The 22,093-nt window shown below is 39.2% G+C and overlaps 2 protein-coding genes across 2 annotated transcripts; one reads left to right on the forward strand and one right to left on the reverse strand.

Moving 5' to 3' along the window:
* Positions 1-2,257: 2,257 nt before the first annotated feature.
* MONOS_2430 (uncharacterized protein) lies at positions 2,258-14,106 on the reverse strand (the record flags this gene model as incomplete). Its single annotated transcript, XM_067872349.1, has 2 exons — positions 2,258-13,713; positions 13,778-14,106. 2 exons carry the CDS (start codon positions 14,104-14,106, stop codon positions 2,508-2,510), a joined length of 11,535 nt encoding a protein of 3,844 aa, XP_067729483.1. The 3' UTR covers positions 2,258-2,507.
* An 89-nt stretch (positions 14,107-14,195) lies between these two features.
* MONOS_2429 (putative Pumilio-like 2) lies at positions 14,196-21,995 on the forward strand (the record flags this gene model as incomplete). Its single annotated transcript, XM_067872347.1, has 3 exons — positions 14,196-14,318; positions 14,405-14,445; positions 14,499-21,995. The coding sequence occupies 3 exons, from the start codon at positions 14,196-14,198 to the stop codon at positions 21,694-21,696; spliced, it is 7,362 nt and encodes a 2,453-aa protein (XP_067729484.1). The 3' UTR covers positions 21,697-21,995.
* Between the last annotated feature and the right edge of the window lie 98 nt (positions 21,996-22,093).

Genomic DNA, 22,093 nt, shown 5'->3' on the forward strand with positions numbered 1-22,093 from the left:
AATGTTATCCAAATGGAAATGAAAATCATTATTGTTCCCGAATGAAGATTGAAATAGACGTTACTAAATTTTCTTAACTACCGGGTTTTCCACGATCTCCAGGATTTTTCCACCAAGGGTTGATAATGATATGAACAATCGGTAAATGCACAAGATACGACCGGTCTCAATATTGTCATATGTTGTAGCTACGATAATAACATAAAGTGAGCTTAAGTTTTTTTCTGCCTGTTGTGTGCGGAAACTGTGAAATATGTTATTTAAATTTACGTGAAAATAAAATATCCTGTTCAATTTTTATTTCATTAATGAGTATTTTAGGGTTTTTATTTGTTAACTTTTTTTATCACAGTTTTGATGTTTGGGTTTATCTCAAATCAATTGGTTGGGGTTGAATTGTGTTGCATATTTCACTTTATTTTTAAAATAAAAAATATTTTCAACACGGATCAAAACAGTTCTTTTCAAATTGGGGTCAAGTTGAATTGTGTTTAATCAAAGCATGTTTTAATGCCTTCTTGAAGAATTTATATTATTTGGGTGATTATTTTTGAAATCATATTTTTTCATTCAAAAATATCGGTTCGAAAATAACCCTTGAATATTAATAAATGAACACAAAAAAATTCTAATGGAATGTTTGAGACATCTTCATCTTTATTTCAGCAAAAACATTTGTTTTTGAAACAGTTGTGATAGTTTTTATATTTGAATTCAAAATCTCTTCCCAATGACAAACAATCTTTGAAAAATAAACACCCCGAAAAAAGTTATGATTTCAAAAATAAACACCCATTTATCTGTTTATTTAAATTATTGTTGAATATAATTGATGTTAAAAATTTTTGATCAATACCAATCTTGAGGGAAATAATAATTTGATTCATTTAAAAATAAAAGTTTCCTCACAAAAGAAAGACATAATAACTTTACGAAACAGATAACAACAATATTATAATCATCGATACAAATTTTTATTAACGGTAGTATATTGTGCAATAACCGAACAATCATTATATCAAGACACGGAAACGCTTTTTCCGAAAGAAAAATTTTTATTTTCAAAATTGTGATAGAGTTACACTTTAACTCTGACCTGTATTTTAACCCCCACCTTTTTTTTGTGGAGCTGGCTACGGCTTAATACAAGCTTGTTGCCAACAAAATATAACCAGAAATGTTTATTTTAATATATTTTGATTATGCAAAAAATATTTTTTTACGAATTTTTTTTTCTCAGAGATCTCGGTATTTTTTTAATTTTATTTTTTGATCATTAAATTGATGGTCTTTCCATGAATATAACATTCTGGAAGTTATAAGCTACATCATCATTACACATCTTATCCTTTTTATTGTTTTTATAACTTTTCACATTTCAGAAGTTTCTTTTTCATCTGTTTTCTCATTTCATCCACTTTTCGAAAAAATGAAAATTTTTAAAGAACGAAGAATTTTTATAAAAAGTTTTAAGATTATCCTTAATATATGTTAGAATGTTAATTATGTAGATATACAAAAAAGCTTTGCAAATTTGATTTTTAATAGAAAAATGAAAAACATTGATTTCGGTAATTTTGATTTTTAAAACAAATCACATTTATTCGACAAAAAATTATGTGAGTGTACAACAATATATAGAGTTTCAAATGAGATACAGCTTATAAAATTTAAAAATTGGTTTTAATACAATAAAAAATTTCATTTTTTCGAAAAGTGGATGAAATGAGAAAACAGATGAAAAAGAAACTTCTGAAATGTGAAAAGTTATAAAAACAATAAAAAGGATAAGATGTGTAATGATGATGTAGCTTATAACTTCCAGAATGTTATATTCATGGAAAGACCATCAATTTAATGATCAAAAAATAAAATTAAAAAAATACCGAGATCTCTGAGAAAAAAAAATTCGTAAAAAAATATTTTTTGCATAATCAAAATATATTAAAATAAACATTTCTGGTTATATTTTGTTGGCAACAAGCTTGTATTAAGCCGTAGCCAGCTCCACAAAAAAAAGGTGGGGGTTAAAATACAGGTCAGAGTAAAAGTGAAACCCTCGTTAATATTTAAACATAATTTTATTCACAATTTTTAGAAAATTTGAGAGGACAGAATTTCGTTATTCTTTTCGGATAAAAAACTGTATCAAGATACACTCCATACAAGAATAACTTTCGAATAATTTCATTATTCATGAGAACATTTTTATTTTGTTTGTTTACTAAATTACAATTTTGAAAGAAAAAAATTCTCATTTTGATTATAAATTTGTTCAATTATCCACTTTCATGGAAAAAACAATAAATATGGAATTATAATTTTCACAAGTTTAGAATGACAAAAAATAAACTAAAATTAATTGAAAATTCAAATTGAAACACACACTTTTTAATAAAAAAACAGAACAAAAAATAATAATTAATTTCAAAGATATACTCATACGCATATTCAGAGAATCATAAAACTTTTGAAATACTTTTGAAATGTTTTTGAAATTGAAATGATTAATCAAAGTAACTTGCATAGGAACTAGATTGCTCATTTATCAGAACTGATCTGGCATATTCATTGAACTTTTTCCATTGATTCTTCCTTGAAGAACGCTTTTTAACAAATATAATTATAAAAATAATTATTCCAATCAAAATAATTGAGCATGGTACAGAAATGGCAAGTATCGTGTACAACTTTCTTTTGCCATTATCACTTGGAGTATCTGGTTCGAAACGAAACGAAACGGAAGAAGATGAGAATGACACTCCACCATCACATGAAATAAAGAAATAGAGAATAGATGGTGGCTTTTCCGAAAGTGTCGAAATATTTAATGAACCTTCTGTAGTTAATACATATGAAGAAGGGTCAGCTGAATCAAGCTCCGCAACAAGAGGCACTTGTAATATTGCATCACTTTCATTTAAACGTTGAAGCAAACTTAATGATAAGTTGTGGTTACAATTGAATTTTGAACCAGCTAAAGATTTATGCAAAGAATTAATTATTGGAATAGAGTTTGTCAAGGAAATTACGAGTATTGGGTTAAATGGTTGAATATTGTTTCCTTTGAAGGTTAACTGCGGAAGGATTGGATATTCTTTTTGCTTAACATTTGAAACGTTGCACTCTAATTTTTCAACAGGCTTGATTCCGCACTGTTTTACGGATTTGTCCTTTTGAGTTGCCTGTGCACAAATATCGTCGCACAGCATCGAAGATTCACTTATATCCTGAGATGGCTCCTTTAACATTACTTTGGAAGAACTGCATCCAATATCAAGAGATGACTGTATGCCATGGTATGTAAATGAATTATCATTAAACTCACTAAATTCATCAATGTCAATCTCAACACCAGATTTTGCTACAATTGCTCCATTCTTTGATTCAGTAATATTCGATGAGCTAATTGACACAGTGAGTGTGCCATCTCCATTTGATTTTTTTGCTTGTCCATTCACTGATAAAGCACCTCCACAAGGAAACGTGACCCATTTCCCTGCTTGATTATGCCTGTCATTTAAGAATAATGCAGAAGATAAATTATTTAAGGCTGTGGTATTTCGTGAAAACTGATTCGATTCAACGCCTAATGATATTTTACGTGAATTTGAAAGAAAAGTTGCATTCCGCCTAAAGTTGTTTGGTAAAACTGAATAACAAGAATTTTCAGAGAAAAAGCAACCATTTAGTATTACAGCTGCTTTATCATCATTTGAATGAATATTTCGTTCTGAATGCAAATAACCAAGAAGTTCCGAAAAATTTGGAAGCCATTTTTCGCTCTCGGTTTTCAATCCATGCGCAACCGCTATTGCACCTCCCTCTTCGTCAGCTGTATTATGGATAAAAGTTGAGTGCTCAATACGAGTTTCTACCCATTTATTGACAATTCCTGCCAGCAGAAAAATGGCACCTCCTCGAGATGAATGACAATTTGTGAAAGTGGCGCCATCAATAGAAACCACGCAAGAGGCATCAGAGATTGAAGCTATGTAAATAGCTCCACCTTTCCCATCATTTCTAATTGTGCTGCAGTTCTGAAAAAGTGAATTCCCCGATATGTTAATTGCTGAGGCCTTATCGAATAAAATATAGACTGCGCCTCCTTTTTTGCTTGCTGTGCAATCTTTGCAAACAGCCGAAAACTCAACATTTTCACAGTTCGGTTTGGACAAAAAAATAGCTGGGCCTGCGAAAGCAGATAAATTTGTGAATGAAGACCTTCCAATTTTCACTTCATTGACATTAGCTATTCTTAAAGCTGCACCACATGCCTTAGAATCGTCTGAAAATGAGCTTTGAGTTGCATCGTAATTAGAAAAGGTCAAATAATTATCATCATTTTGAGGCATCCCCCCTTCTGTTGTTAGCCGATTGCATCCATCAATACTAACCATTGGCAAATGAAATTTTACACCTGATTGTTTTAACAATCCCCGATTATCAAACGAGCAGCATTGCAAAGAAATTGATGGCAGATACACTTTCGTGGACACTTTTCGCTTTAAACGATCTTTTGCTTTAAAAATCTCTGGCTTGCTGTAAAAAAGCTTTGAATTATCACATCCTGCATATAAGGACATCCCATCAACCTCAGCTTTACAATCACAAAAACTTAAAGAACTAAAAGATGTGGAGCGATGACTGCATATTCCACCACCTTTTCCACCAGAGGACGATCCAATAAAGCGGCACTGACTTATATCAGCAGAACTATCTAATAACTGAAAATCATAAATTGAACTATGTGGGAATAATTGAGTGCTGTAAGGATCTAAGTAAATGCTTCCTCCATCCAAAGAAGATGAACAATTTGTGAAATTCACATTTTGAATAGTCACAAGAACACAAGTAGATGGAATAACAAGAACATTCCCATTCTTTGAGCAAACAGAATCAACTTGGGAGTTGATAAATGAAAAGCTTTTCACTTTATCCAATCGAAACAAAGAAGATATTGAGGTTGACACATGATTTTTAAAAGAAGAAGCCTTGCTTTTGCCAATTATTGAAACTTTATCAATATTTGAGCATGCGAATATTTCTGATGCACTGACATCTTTCGAATCTTTATTTCCAGACACAATATCAAAATCTGTTAAAGATACGTTGCCTTCAATACGAGCATCTCCTTCTGATAGCTTGATAGCAAAAAATGCATGAAAATCCCCTTCATTCTCCGAAGTATCTGACACAATTGCATTTGTCACACTTACTGAAGAAAGACCAACATATCGCTGTGAAAAGATACACGCTCCATCTTTTGTAGCTTTCACGTTCGAAAATCTAATTCGGTACATTGAAATATCTTTTTCGTACTCGGTAGCAGATGAATATTTACATATATATATTGCACCTCCTTTCGTTGCTGAAGAACAATTCTCAAACTCAACATTCAAAAGATTTATCTGACTCACATCCGATCCAATGTATATAGCTCCACCTGCATTTGTTTCATCTTTCGAATAAAAATTTGAAAGATTCTTGAATTTAATGTTGCTTAATTGAAATGAAGAGACCTTATCAACTGAAATTCCTGCACAAGAAATGAATGAATTATGGTTGGCAAACGAAAGCAGAGCCTGTGGATATTCAATGGATGAGGTTATCGAAATATCTTTTACGCCTCGTATAAATATTAGAGGACCAGTATCTGAAGGAATATCAACCTGAGAATTTGAATTGCCATCAAAAGTTATGTCTTGTAAAATCGTACTTGCAGTTGTCACGCCTCGTGTTCCTTCAGTATGAAAGAAAATGCAACCATCCCTCGCAAACACATTTGAATACGTAACATCCTTAATAACGATATTGTCAATGTCGCATACCTCAATCGCACCTCCGCTGCTGCCTGACCAGTGAGTCAAAAAGGATGTTTTTTGAACTTCACTTGATGAAATACTTAGAAATGTCAGTCTCTGGGCCACAATAAAGGCAGAAGGGTCTTTCGGACCAGCGGTAACATATTTTCCTGTGAATTTTACACCTTTGATATCTACACGAGGAAATGAAGAACATTCTTTTCCACTAAAAAAAGCAGCACATCCATTTTGAGATGTGCAGTGAGTGAAAAAAGAATTCTCAATTTCAACATTGCAATTAACTATCATTCCGCCACCTGACATATCTGCCACGCACTCGGTAAATATCACATTTTTCAAAACGCACAGATTATCATCATTGATCCTTTTGGATGAGACGAAATTTGAATCTGATGAAGACAAAATCGCAATACCTCCTCCATCACCATGACGTGCTTTGCAATTCATAAACGTAGTATTCTCAAGAAGGATATGAAAATTCGAAGCACTAACATGCAATCCACCACCAATCTCAGATGTTAAGTTACAAAAACTTACAGATTTAATTGTGACAGAATTAGATTTGTTTATGAATATTCCTCCACCACTCACGCTTGGATTTTCATTAAAAAAATAAGCTATAGATTTGAGTTTTGATTCGAAAATTAATTCTTCAACATAATTGAAATGCACGAAGTAAACGCTATTATGACCAATAGCATTTACTCCTGATGTATAACACTTGCAACCAATAAAATGCATCGTTCCTTTTCCATTTACAGTGTCTAAACCTTCATTGCTTTGATAGATAGCATTCCCATATTTTCCGAAAAGGTCAGTAAACGTAATGTTTTCGTAAATACATTCAATACAACGATACAGCTCAATCCCTCCAGCATCAGAATTAGACTCTTGGCTGGATAACTGTGAAGCACCAGGTTGATCACACGTTAATAATACTTTGGTCAAATTCTTAACATGAATAAGTGCACCACCCGAAGCTTTCTCTTCTTGACCGTTTAACAACCCATACGCATTTGGATTTTGGATTGTAAGTGTAACAGGAATATCAGAAATACGCTCGATAGCAATTCCAGTACCAATATCAGATGAGCATTGATAAATCGCAGAGTTAACAAAATTTACAGATCTTAGAGAATATACAGCACCCCCTTTTGAATTATTTTGTGATGAAGACTTTGCACTGCAATCAGCAAAGGTTACATTGCTAATTGTTGTAATTGCTGGACTGAAATCGGAAAGTGATGAAGAAAATTCTGACAAGAAAATTGCGCCACCTTTTCCAGTCATTTGCTTTTCTCCATTCGCAGAGCATCCTTGAAAAATGCAATTCGTGATAGAAACAGTTATTGTGCTTGAATCGATCCAAAGGGCAGCGCCTTCAAAAGAATGCAAATTTCTAAATTGAATATTCTCAACAGAAAGGCTCTGGACAGATTCAACGGTAATGCCTGCGCTTTTTTGATTACTACTTGAACCAATCATATGCGATTGATCGTTTTCATCCCCCTTAATTTTCACATTAGTGTATTTCCTGGCATAAATATATGGACCATATTTATTGACATCTGGTAAAAATTCATCGCTTTTCAAAAAACCACATTCATGAACACTTAAAGTATCTAAAGTATCATTTGATAAAGCGTCAGATGTTGCAACTATCCCACATCCACATGCTCCAACAACATCAGAAAATGAAACCTTGCTTAAAAAAAGTTTGCTAACTTGATTTGCAAAAATTCCACCACTTACAGATGTTGATGCATGATCAACAAACATAGAATGTGCTATAAATTCAAGACGAGAAAGAAAACAAGCAAGTACAAGAACATCATTGGAAATGAAATTATTCTTTGATGAGTAATTTCCATCAAATGTACATCCCTCGAATGAGGCATTCATAGCTTCAGTTAAAGAACCATTAAGAGTAATAAGAGCACCATTTTGATTTGAACTTTTGTAAAAAGAACATCCTTTTGCAACAATTGAACGTTTACATGAGATGCATTCTGATTTATTAGCTGAAGATTTATGAACTGAGCAACCTGACATTTTAAGACCAGATATACTGATAGGCGAAACCGTTGCAATGCTAGATAATGTATGTGAAATCGCAGAAAAAGCTATTCCAGCGCCATCTCCATCAATATTTGCATCAGAAGAGCATTCAGTAAAAATGCAATTAACGATCGAAATTTTTGCAACATTCCCTCCAAAATAGAAGCCTCCACCGATAACTGCTGATGCTTTACTTACTGTTGCGTTTGAAATATCCACCGTTTCAACTTGATCAATAAAAAGCGCCCCTCCATTTTGCGTAGTTGAAATATGATTCAAAAATTTCGTTTGGCAATCTTCTACAATAATTGAAAAATCCTTCACTGAATGAATTGATAGAAGTGATCCGATTTCATCTGGCTCTTCTATTTCTTCGTCAACACCAACAAAGTCACATCCATCGATCTTAAAGCTTGTTGTCAGAGTTGATGTGTTGTCTTTAAGCTGTGAGCAAATGCAACATCCCTCTTTTCCAAATACAGATTTGAATTTCACCTCTGAAAATTCTGCATTGTCAACACTTAACAATTGAATTCCACCAGCATTGCTTGACGAATAACAGTTCTGAAATGTAGTATAACCTCCTGAAGATTTCACATCCAAGCTTTTAATAGAAATAGCTAGCAGAAGTGGTTGCCTGGATTTTCTTGTCACAGACGGTTCCCAAGTTCCTCTGAACGTTGATGAATCAATTGAACAACAAATATCAGAAGAAGATGATCCATTCAGGCACACAAGCGACTTTTGCATTGCATCTCCACCATTGAACTCACAATTAGATATTGCTGTTGTTCTTCCACTCCACAACGCCTCTCCTTCTCCATCACTTGTAACAGTACAATCTGTGAAAATTAATTCATTCACAATTGCATCAGAAAGCTGATCGTTCTCTTTCGCTTTTGTTGCTTGAATATTTATTGCTCCTCCATTTCCATTTAAACCATTTGCAGAACAATTCATTGCAGAACATTCCTTTATCGTTACCTTCAAGACAGAGGATCCAACATATACAGCACCTCCAGAAGATGCGCTTAAGCTTTCAAAGTATAATCTGGAGAGAGACAAAGTATTAACTTCATCAACAAACAATGCGCCCCCAAAATTTTGTGAATAATGATTTTTTATTGTTGAATTGAGTTCACCATCTTTCGCATATCGAAGAGTTACAGATTGAACACCTTTCACATAAATCAGAGAGCCTGACGTTATTGTAGTATCATTTGAAAGTCCATTCCCTTCAATTGAAAAATATTCAAATAAAAACGACTCCATGAAAGAATCTGTATCGCTTTTCCTCTCAATACAAATGCAGCATCCCCTTTGTCCAAACACATTAGAAAATTCAATATGAGATAACGACATTTTTTTCACATTCTCCATCAATATTCCGCCGGCTTTTGTAGATGAGTAATGGTTCTCCATAATGGTTCCAATTGAATTGACCGAACCATTTCCTTCGGTCAATATAAGGCTATCAATTTGAGAAACAACAAGAAGAGATGAATCAGAAGCTTTCGATTCGTTTGAATTCCATTTTCCTCTAAATTCACAATCAATAAAAGTTGCGGTCATATCACTTGAGTTTGATCCATCCAGCAGCACGCCACTGGAAAAATGTCCAGAACAACCAGAAAATTGACATCTTTCAACTTTTATGGATTGAAAGCATGCCATTCCTCCAGCAACACCTTTCTCTCCCTTTGCTTCACAATCTATAAACTGCGAATTTGTAAGATTGGTTATTGCACTTTCATCATTTTTCAAACTTGAACGTTTTGATATGTAAAGTGCTCCTCCATATGAATTTGCGGAATCAGAAGTAAAGCATGACGTAATCGAAAGAGATGATAAATTTATATTTTGAACCAAAGACCCTATAAAAATTGCACCACCCATACATGCACTTATTTTTTGGAATGACCAATTTTCTATCAAAAGATTTCCAACTTGGTCAACATTTATCGCGCCTCCATTGGCAGATGATGCAAAAGATGATGCTTTAGAACGAATATTATTAATTAACGAAGAAAATTCAAGCTTTTCAATTCCATGCAAATAAAAAAGTGAACCGCAATTTTCAGGTTGCGAATCTTCGTTGTTGTTTATTCCCGTTGCAACACAGCTTTGAATGACGCATTTTTTCATTTGAGTTTTGTTGTCTTTCTCTTCATGAAATACGCAACTTCCCTTTGAGCCAAATATTCCAATAAAATTCGATTCGCCTATGAATACAGATTCAACATTTTTTATATGAATTCCCCCACAAACGCCTGCCGACCAATGAGACGAAAAGAGTGAATGGACTTTTGGAGCAACGCTTGCGTCTGGCTCAATAACTAATTTCCCAAAAGATTCAACATTTAACAGTGCTGAAGCTGTTCCTTTCGCTTGAGCTTTATCCCAGCTTCCTATAAATGTGCAACCTTTCAAATGTGCTGTTGCAGAAGATCCTTCACCTTTAAGCTCAACGCAAGAACCATTTTCCCGTGCAGAACGGACAAATGAGCATTTTTCTAAATTTACGCTTCTAGAAATCCATAGGCATTCTCCCTCTGCACCACTTGACTGATCGATGCTGCACAATTTAACAGAGACGTCTGTAAGACTTATGGAAATTGGATCGTTATTCAGAATATCAGCATAACTACATATAACTCCTCCTCCTCCATGGTGGGTGTTGGAGGTGCCTGTAGCCTCACAATGTTCAATCGTCAAATCATTAATTGTAATATCTCTGACATGAGAGCCAATATAAAAACCACCACCACTGAGTGCTTTTAATGAAGATAATGAAATTGAACTGATGGAAAGATTGTTTACTTCGTCGACAAAGATTCCTCCTCCTTTTTGCGATGAGGAATGCCTCTGAATCGTATTTGGTATCTTTTCTGACTGGACATCTTTGGATCTAATAATCACGTCCAATGATCCCTTTATCAAAACCATCGGACCTAATTTAAGCGGTTCTTGCTCTCCTTCAACAGCAACTCCGGTCATTTTGCATCCTTCTATTATTACAGAACGAAGAGGAGAATCGCTGGACTGCAAACGATCTATGTAAATGCAAGAGCCTTTTGATCCATAAACTGAAGTAAAGCTTACTCCACTTATCTCCACTTCTTCAACGTTTTGTGCAAGTATTCCTCCGCTGGGAGCTGAGGACCAGAGGTTCGAAAAAGAAGTCTTTACAGCGTCGTTAAAATTATTTTCAATTAACGTTTGCGATTGAGAATTCAAATTTTGTTGCATCTGGTTGTTTGTATAATCCCCAACTTTTAATGATTGAAGATTCTGTGCAAATATGAAAGATGAATTCCAACTCGCCACTTTAGAGCTTTGCTTTTCTCCTGAAAATGTGCATCCAGAAACAATAACTTTTGTACCATTATTTCCGACTCCATTACAATACAAATTGCTTCCTTGCAAATTGTTGGATTTTGAAAATGTGCTTTCGGTTATGGTCAAACTTCTTGCGCTCCAAATGTCCTCTCCATTTCCTTGTGTCCCGATAGAGCAATTGGTAAACTTCGTTTTTGACACATACGCAGTTGGGGACTCATCTTCATTCTTGCTGGGCTTTGAAAAATATAACCCTCCTCCGTTTCCATCTGATGTTCCGAGTGCTGAGCAACTTTCGATGATTGCCCCTTCGATTGTTATCCCCTTAACAGATTCGCCAACTAAAACAGCTCCCCCTTTGTATCCACGAAGCAAAGAAAAACTGGCTTGACTGATATGGAAATCTTCGCAGTTATCAACATATATTCCTCCGCTCGACTTCGCGGAAGCAAACGATTGGATAGTTGTTGGCGTATCACCAACCGACGAGACTGTAACTTTCTTTGCATTTGAAACATACACACTTGAGCCGACGTTTTCTGGGACAACGTCTGTTTCTACTTTTTGTCCGCTCATTGTGCAGCCTTCAATAGTTACAGCTTCGGAAGGTTCGTCTTTATCCGATATTGGCACAACGCAAACGCATCCTCCGAGTTCCGCAAAAACACTGATAAAATTAGCACAGCTGACATTAACTTTTTTGCATCCTTCAACAAAAATTCCCCCACCATTTTTTGTTGTCCAAAGATTGGTAAACTCTGATCGTAATTTATCTTTCTGTATGATTGAGACAGAAGAAGCTGCCTTTACGTGGAGAAGAGAACATTGCAATGGTTCTTTCGATTTGCTTGTCCATGTTCCTTTGAAGGAGCAACCTTCGACAATAACAGGCAAATTAGAAGTCGCGGTAGCATCACACGCAACACAGGAACCACCCTTTTTGTCGGATTTCGCAAAAGAGCACTCAGACAAATGCAAAGAACGAGCAGAAAAGATGCATTCGCCATTTGCTGATCCCACCGCCGACAGATAGCAAGAGGATATTTGCAAGTTGGAAAGCTCAACTGGTTCGAGATTTTCAAATGACGGAGATGGAGCTGAAATGGAAATCCCACCCCCGCCTCCACTAATTGCAGAAGACGAAGAACATTCAGAAATAGCCACTGAACTGATTTGTATCTTCTCAACATCTGTCGAGATGTATATCCCTCCCCCAGATTCGGCGGAAAGCTTTGAGAAAGAGGAGCCAACAATTTTTACTGATGCAACTTTATTTACATAAACTCCTCCCCCTTTGCAAGAAGAAGTATGGGAACTGAAAACACTTTTGCTCGAAGAATCATTAGAAAATAATGTTGATGATGCACCGGACGGAGGTTTGACGCTAGCAAAAGATGTTGATGATTGTGACGATGAATTATGTGAAATAAAATTGAGTGGAATGAAGGGTGATGTGAGTCGCGATGATGATGATGATAACGATGAAGTGTCTTGATGTGAATTGTTAGAATCAATGTTGTGAGATGATGAAATAAAAGAGAAAGGTGGTGAATTGACACTTGTATCAGAAATTTGCGGTGGATCAAATTGGTAAATTTCAAGTGAAGCTGCATTCTTCACAGAAACAAGAGGTCCAAGCTGAAGTGTTGATTCAGAATCAGTGGAATAATTCAATTTCTCAGTACCAGAGAATGACGAGCCTTCAATTTTCACTGTCAATGCTGCATCGTCAATATCAAGAAAAATGCTACTAATCTCAATATCTTCTTTAAGTTGTTGCTTGAGTGTCGGAAGTGAGGATGGAGTGGGTGATTGAACAATTGAAAAAGTTGATCTTGAAATATAGAGTGAAGGTGAATCATTTGCAACCACTGTTTCAGAATCAAGATAAGAACTATTTTGATTTGCATCTGTCATAAGTAACGCTGTAGAAGTTGCAAGGGGTGATACTTCAATTAGCGCTTGCTTCAAGATAATGTGATTTGAATTTTGTGACAATACAAGAGGAATTCTTTGTTCCAGAATTTGCTGTGGATGCTCTTGCTTTATTGAAGACTTAATAAATGACAAAGAACAAATGCTTTCAACAACCGCAAACGAAGCCAACTGCGACGTCAAAATAATATTGGTTTTCAAAGTGAAATGAGACCCTTTCACTGTGGCATTCGAATTGTTTTTTAATCTTAGTAATGCACAATTTAAAGCACAAATTTCAGAGCCTGATGGAAGCCCGTCTAATATAATATTAGAATTATCGACTATAACATGGCTATATTGAGTTTCGCTTGCGTTTGATAAATTATTAACTTTTGGAAAATCAGGATCAGGAAAAAATGTCATGCTGATAACTGAAGAGTCAGTAAATTGAAATGGAGGAGAAGTTCCTAATGTTGAAATAAATTTTATATCATTTATTGTAACTTCTGCACATTTTTGAATTTCTATTAAAGTTGAAGAGCATTCTGAAAAGCATAAAGATTTTATATCCAATCTAAAAAGTTTAAAAAATAAAGCAAAATAATTTTTTTCCTTTAAAAAAATATTTGAATACAAACTTTGTTATCGTATCAAATGACAAAAGAGATTGATTCAAGGGATTGATCCCATAAAATCCTATTTGATTATTCGAGCCGCTTATGGTCATAGAAGATTTGATTGGCTGTAATTTTTGTTGAATATCTTTTAATTCTTCGATTTTTCCAACTATTATAATTTCCGTATCGTTGTCACAATTGTTCCATGCGTAAGAAAGCGTTTTACATTCAATGTTTGCATCGTTCAAACATTCTTGCACATCGGCTTCAGCTTGTGGATTAACAGTTATTTTATGCAAGTTTTCTAAGGCAACATTTTCCACAAGTAGCAGTACAATAAATATGTTCATAGCCCAATTGCAGCCAAATTTAGTAAAATGTTGACAATTAAATTATTATATGTTGGTTATGCACAAAAATACCATTATAAAAGTATAACATGAGCGATCAACCAGACCCTGATGAAGAAGAGGCAAACGAGCCTAGACAATCATCAAAACTTCAGCAAAATCAGCCTATCTTTTATGCTCTTCCTCCCATGATGGTTTCGCAGCCGAATCAGGTTTTAATGCATTTTTTGTGAAATGATATTTTTAGCTTTATTATTTCATGCTTCACAAAAAATATTTGTGTTATTTTTATTTACAGCGATATCCTAGTGCATTTATTTTAGGAGCAGAACAGAAAAAGTATTTTTATTTTATGACTAATTTATTTTTTATTGTGATATATTTTGATATAGTTTGACAAATACGGGATGGCAAGCCTTTTCTTTGCAAAGTTCTGCCTTCCAACAAGGAGGCCAACATATTGCTCAACTTGGAATTCAGCCTCAAGCACAGCAAGAGCAGCTTAAACAAGAAGATGATGAAAATGAAGAAGAGGAATATGAAACTGAAACTGAAGAATCACAGTCATATACTGAAAGTGAAGAAGAATCTGACATATACGAAGAAGAATCAGATTTTGAAGCAAGAGATGAAAATGATGATGTTGCTCAGAGAAAACGGTCAACAACTTCTCGTTCTTCAGCCAAAGATCAGTCTTCTTCAGTTTCGGTTTCGACTTCTTCAAGTCATTCTTCATCTTCCTTATTACATTCATATTCACCTTCACCGTCACCATCATTAGGTCAGTCTCTATCATTAGGAGAATTATCAACACTTTCTCGATCTAATCAGCAAGAAAACGATTTCAATGAGGACAAAGCAACTCTCCAACGATCCGACGATTCCTCATATCAGCATGGCACAACGTTTTCATCTCCAAAGTCTCGTATGCTTCAATCTGTTTCTCCAAACCCTTCTACACGATCCTATTCATCATTGCCATCTCTTCTTCCATCGCAGCCCCAAATCATCGACCCACTGGCAATGCAAGTTAGCTCGCAATACAACACTTCATCATCATCATCATCTTCTTCTTCTTCTTCACTGTCGGCGTTATCATCTGTTGCACCCTCCTCTTCCTCCGTGGCAACTTCAAATTCCTTATATCGCACCATTTCATCACCTCACTCTTCGAAATTGCCTATTCCCGAAGACACCACTTCACAACTTGTCTCTTCACTCACTTCGTCCTCCTTTTTTTCATCATCTTCATCCATATCTTCAACTTCCTCCTCCTCTTCTTCTTCTTCCTCATCCTCATTTCCTTCCTCTGACAGCATTTCTTCTCCCTCTCCGTCAGTCGTCGCTGCATCCGACTATTCAAACAGCACTCTTCCTGCAGGCCTCACCCAGCCTGTCTTGTACTCCCTCCCAGGCAGCGCCTTCAGCCAGCCGCTGATCATATTTGCCCCACAAATAGCCTTTCCTCCTGCACAAACACCACACCAGCCAGCTGGAAAGCCTGCAAAGCGACGTGACAGAAAGAAAAGCCGGTCGCCTCACTCGTTCATGTCTGTCGGCGGGTTTTCGGTTCCTCCATTGACTTCTTCTTCTTCTTCTTCTGCTTCTGCTTCATCTGTCCTTTCTGACGGAGCGTCGTATTCCTCTTCCTACTTCGTGGCTGGAGCATCAGCAGCGAAAAGGGCAAGAGGAAGTGAGGCAGAGTCATTCCAGTCAACATCGTCTTCATCTGACCTCTCCACGCTCAACAGCATTTCTCTGCCAGACGAGCAAGACGACTTCAACCGCACAGCAACAATGGCTTCTTCATCTGCCTCAACAACGTCTCCTTCCATATCCTCATCCTCCTCTTCTTCTATGTCATCTTCTGGCTCATCATCATCATCATCCTCCTCCTCCTCCTCTTCCTCTATTTCTTTTGATGCGCCTTCTCATTCCCACCTCGCCTCTTCCAAGTCTGACGGCTCCTCCTCACTCGGTTCTGACACACTCTCTTCCTCTTCCTCTCTTCTGTCTCTATCTTCTGTCTCTTCTGCTGCATCACAGTCAACACCTGACATCCCTTCACCCCGCCAGACGGACAAGAGAGCCACAGAAAGAGCACACACACGCTCTCCTCATTCACCCAAATCTTCTCATTCATCGCACTCCTCTCACTCCAACCACTCCTTCAACTCCTCCAACACATCCAATTCTTCCAATTCTGCCAATTCTGCCAACTTTTCGAGCACTTCCAGCTCTTCCTCGAAGCCCCAGCTGCATCGCATCGGCACAAAAAGGAAAGCGCAGACACCAACCTCACGGGGCATCTCCTCTTTCCCGTCTGTCCCTGCGCTTTCACAGCCACTGATTGTGTCGCCCATCCAGCTCGCTGCCTCAAACATGCCTTCTTCTCAGTCATCGCTCTCTCAACTGCAACAACAACAACAACAACAACAACAGATGATTCTCTTTCAACCTGGTCTGAATGGATTCCCTCCGATGTTTCTGGCACTGCCTCAGTCGCCACAGAACCAGGCAGCTCTTTCGTCTCTGCCAGGTTCTCCTTCAAATACTTCATCATCATCATCATCATCAACTTCTTCTTCTTCTGTTTCCTCTTCTTCTTTATCTTCTTCTTTTCCATTATCATCCTCCTCCTCCTCCTCCTCTCCATTATCTGCTTCATTGAAAGGTGCCCAGCCAGCCATGATGCTTCCTCAAGCAGCCATTCTGATGATGCCAACAATGTCTCCAAATACATTATCATCATCATCTTCCTCTTCCTCTTCCTCCTCTTCTTCCTCTTCAAATGGCACTCCAAAGGAATCACAGATGCAATATTATCAGATGGTCCTTCCACAGACACAGATGGCAGCAAGTGTCACTCAGAACATGGCTGCCCCGTCTGCACTGAATGGGAACAAGGCAGATGATGACAGAGCAGCATATCAAATGCAGATAGCTCAGATGTCTCGTCAGGAGCAATCAGGACAAACAACAACAGATCATATTTCTATCTCTTCATCATCGTCAATGTCTTCTTCTTCAAAGACAGAAGATTCAACAGCCACACCACATTCATCAGCACGACTGTCAGACAATCCTATTCCCAACAGAAATAATCTGCTTAACTCGCAATCACCTGGCGATTCAGACAACGCATCCTCTCTTCATCCATTCAACCACACCAACATTAACAGTAGTATTCACTATCAACATCCAGAGCACTCGTCGTCATATGCTGTTACATCTGCCCCTCTTCCACCTTCTTCCTCTTCTGCTCTTCCTCCATCTCCTTCAACAACATCACAACATTCAGTCGCTTCTGCTTCATCTGCCAATCAGCCATCTGTCTCTTCTCTCTCAACATCATCTGTTAGTCTTTCTCCTCCTGTCAATTCTTCCTCATCTTCTTCGTCTTCCTCCTCTTCCTCTTCATCCTCATTATCATCCAATATTTCATCATCATCATCTTCTTCTTCTGACTTCTCCTCCAATGTTCCCCTCAGCACCCCCATTCCTGTGTCTCACCCAGCCCTCTTTCGTCGCCCCTTCTCTCTTCAGCCAGCTGCTGCTGCCACAAACTCGCCTGTCCCGTCTTCTCCTTCCTCTCTCAATGAATCCACTCACCAAGACCCAACACCTTCAAATGGCTCCTTTACCCTCTACGCCACACCTCCTTCCTCTGCCCGCTCTTTCACCTCTCCTCAGCTGCTGTTCACTCCCTCTGCAACTTCGGCTGCTCCTTTCCCTTCCTCTTCTTCTTTCTCTTCTGCCTTCCCTCCTTCCTCTTCCACCTATTCTTCTTCCTCTGCCTCTTCTTCTTCATCTTCCTCCATTATGGCCACCACTCCCACGGGTGTCTCAGGCATCCTGCAATATCCCCCTCTGAATTCGACTCCTCTTCAGTCTGCCTCTCAGCAGTCAACTCCTCTCTTCTTCTCTTCCTCCACACCCGGCAGCGTCGACCGCGTAGGCATCCTCTCAATGGAACGCTCTGCTCCATTCCAGCTGGCCTCGCCATACAACGTGCCTCTCCCTTTCGCTTCTTCTACATCTTCTTCTTCTTCTATTTCAAATGCATTATCATCAACATCTTCTTCTTCTTCTTCTTCTTCATCTATTCTTGGTTCCACCTCCACCCCCATCGCCCTCACTCCTCTCAGCGGCCCAGTTACCTCTGTCACACCATCACACACGCCTCGTCCCGGTGCCTCAGCTCTTCTCTCTTCCTCTCCCTCTCAGTCCCTCTTCTCCTCATATCCCCTCTCGAAGGACTTCCCCTGGGGCATCGCCTCTCCTTCAGGCACTCCCATCTCTCCTTCTGTCCTCTCTGGCGCACTTTCTTCTGCTGCTCCTCTGACAGGCATTGCATCCATGACATCCACCGACCACTTCTACTCACAGCACACACTCCAAATGCTCTCTCAATCACAACAGCAATCACAACAGCAATTAATAGGCACACCACACATTATGTCTTCATTCAGTTCTCAACAACAACAACCACAACCACAATCACTGCAACAACAGCAGCAGCAGATGTCACAGCCTGTGCAAGAGCTGATAATCCCCACCATTCCCACCCCTGGCTCTTCTGTCCACTCTTCCCTCCTCTCTGGACTGGTGTATCAGTCTTCTCAGAGAGAAAGCGGAACACCAAAAGGATCCATCCCTTCCTCTCCTTCCTGCAGCTTCCCTTCTTCTTTGGCTGGCACTCAAATCTCTTCCACTCCGCCTGCTGTTGCCGACTCGCCCTTTGCAGCAGCGTCGAATTCTCTCTCTTCCATTCACTCTGCTTCTGCGCTGCCTCAAATGCGAACAGAACTCACAGAAGAGAAATTACCTCAGATACCAACATCACAATTGACGCTGCTGGCCAGCCCTTCTCAGTCATCAGCTGCTCATTCACAGGCATCTTCATTGGCAGCAGAAGAGTCATTGGCATCTCAGCAGAAGGCAGCCATGTCAAATGCATCTTCATATTCTGTTTCAATTAATTCATCACTTGCTTCTCAGCCTACTCTTGAGCTTTCTTCTCCTTCTATTTCTTCAACTTCTTCTGCCTCTTCATTGGGCTTTGTTGCCCCCACAATCAGAATGCATCCAGTGCTTTCTACGTCTTCTGCTCCATTTACACACGATTCTTCTTCTTCCTCTTCCTCTTCTTCCTCCTCCTCTTCTTCACATTCTTCCCAGAAAGGACAGCCAGTTCTCTACAAACCCAAGCCCTATCCTTCTGATTCTGCGCCTTTGTCTTCTCCATCTGCCCATCCGAACAACGTGGTCACTCCTTCCTTTGTTGTAGCCAATGCCTCTTCTGTCCTGCCAGACGAGCAGACGCACCACGATCTTTTGTTGGACGCCTTCAAAGCAGGCTCCATCAACCTCAACGGCTTGTCTTCTGTCTCTGGCCACGCCATGGCCTTCTGCTGCGACCAGATGGGCAGCCGCTTTTTGCAGTCGCAGATTCAGATGTGTCTGAAGAGCCCTACGGCGTCTTCTGTGCGGGCTGATGCAGCTGGAGACGATAACAGCAGCAGAACAAGCAGAGGAAGTGCAAATGCAAATGCAAATGGAAGTGGAAGTGGAAGTGCCAGTGTTAACAGTGCCAACACAGCTGAGCTGGATGCCTTCTTCGGAGAGATTGAGCCACATCTGCAGCAGCTGATCCGCGATCCGTTTGGCAACTATGTTGTGCAGAAGCTGATGGACGTGTGCTCCTTCCGCCAGCTGCACGCCATCATCGACTTGTTGTGGGGCTCCATCTCTGCCCTCTCCTCTGACGTCTATGCGTGTCGTGTCGTGCAGAAATCACTGGATTTTCTCAGCCCTGACGAATGCTCCCGCTTTGCTGATGAGCTCTTTCCTGATGTGATTGAGAAGATATTCGACCAGAACGCAAACCATGTTGTGCAGCGGTGCATCGAGTGTGTCTCACCAAAGAGCCTCGACCCGATCTTCCAAATTATCCTTAGCACAACCTCTGACTCCCTCCCAGACAGTTCATCAGAAGACACGAAGGACAATGAAGGCAATGGAAAAGGAGGGGCAAAGGGAGCAAAAGGAGGGGTGTCTGTGGAGTATCTCTCGTGCCACAGCTACGGCTGCCGGGTTCTGCAGAGCCTGTTGGACCATGGCAGCGCCGAGCAAGCAGCACAGCTGGTGGAGAGGCTGGTGCCACACGCGCCGCGTTTTGTGCTGAACCAATATGGCAACTATGTCATCCAGTACATCATCCGCTACTGCGGCGACAAGACAAGGACGCGGGTGGTGTCTCTGCTGAGAGGCACGTTCTTCACACTGAGCAGACACAAATACGCATCGAATGTGGTGGAGTCGTGTATCGAGTGCTCTCCACGCCCGCTGAAGGACTGTGTCATCAACGAGCTCTTCGACCAAGGCGGGTCAAAGGAGCAGGCGCTGCTGGTGCTGATGAAGGACCAGTATGCAAACTATGTTGTGCAGAAGCTGTTTGACTTCATCGACTTGCCTTCCAAGCAGACGCTGCTCCGCCGGCTGAACAACCTCCTCGTCAGTATGCGCGCGACACAAGGGCAGAAGGCGCTGCCCAGCCGTGTGGAGAAGATGATGACGACGCTCAATGCACAGCTGGCGGCACAGCTGCAGGGCGTCCCTCTTCCATCTGCACCTGAAAAGCCTCAGGGGAAGGCAGGCAGGCAGGGACAGGCAGCAGCAGTGGGGCATCATTCAGACGGGAGTGTGATTAAGGCAGAGGAGCTGGTGCATCTGTCGTTTGAGGAAGAGCTGCTTCAGAGAGGGATGTTCCAGGCTATCCAACAGAATGCACAGGACTCTCCGGCTCCGATGATGAACTTTCTGCCTCAGCCACAATCTGCACTGTCTTCTGCTTCTGCTTCTGCATATATGTCTTCTTATCCATACAATTCACATCCTCCCTTGTCGATTCCTGTTTCAATGTCTCATTCTCTCTCTGGAGTGGATTTATCATCATCATCATCTTCTTCTTCTTCTTCCTCTTCCTCTTCCTCTTCCTCTTCCTCTTCCTCTTCCTCCTCCTCCTCCTCCTCTTCTTCTTCTTCTTCTGCAACTACAGCCTCTCCCCACTTATCCGTCCCTCCATACAATCAGGAGCCATTTTATGACTTTCTTCCAAACTTCGCTGCACCCACTGCTCATCCCCGCTCTTTCCATCCAAACACTCCTCTTTCTTCTTCTTCTTCTTCTTCTGTCAATTTCCCGATGCCTCCTGTACACTTTTCTACATTTCATTCGATGCCTCCTTCATTGGCAGGACTGCCCTCTCTCCAAGCTCCCAACCCGTCTTCCTCTCCTTCCTCACATTCAGCCACAAACTCCACCTTCTTTCACTCACCCCCTGTAAATATCACACAACAGCCCCAGCAGCCGCTGAATCTGCCCCACCAATCTGCCATGCCTCTGCCTCCTCCTCAGTTTTCCACTCAATCGCCTTCTCCTCATCCGTACAGTACCTCTCCTTTCCATCCTCCCCCGCCTCATTCATCCGCCCCGTCGTATCCTCCCTTTCAGCCGAATTCTCTTCTGAGGCAGTCTTCTCAGGCACAGCAGCTGCCACCTTTTATGTCTTATAATCATTTCTCTTGAGTTTTTGGTTTCTGTGCTTTGTTGGATTTTTTAAAAATCACTGTTGATATCGTTTGTTTGACACTTGTATTAATTTCGTTTTATTTAAAACGTTTTGTGTTTTATTTAATTATTAAACGAATTTTAAATGGATTTCTTGATTTATACATTGTTGTGATGAAATGTTTTTATAATGTTTTTTATTTTTGAGTTTACAGACATTTTTCTTTGAGGAAGTTCTTTTTGCAGGTTCGTTGCATTTGTAAAATTGTTTTAGATGTTTTCATAACAATTCTCGGAGTAATATTTGAGCTAAGTTGATTTTTTTGGCTTGTATTTTTTTATTTTTCATTTTTTTCTGATGAATTTACTTTAAATCAGGAGGTTGTTATCAACAAAAAATAAAAGCTTTAATAAA

This window comes from Monocercomonoides exilis, assembly GCF_001643675.1.
Source record: "Monocercomonoides exilis strain PA203 chromosome Unknown scaffold16-1735695, whole genome shotgun sequence".
NCBI lineage: Eukaryota > Preaxostyla > Oxymonadida > Polymastigidae > Monocercomonoides > Monocercomonoides exilis.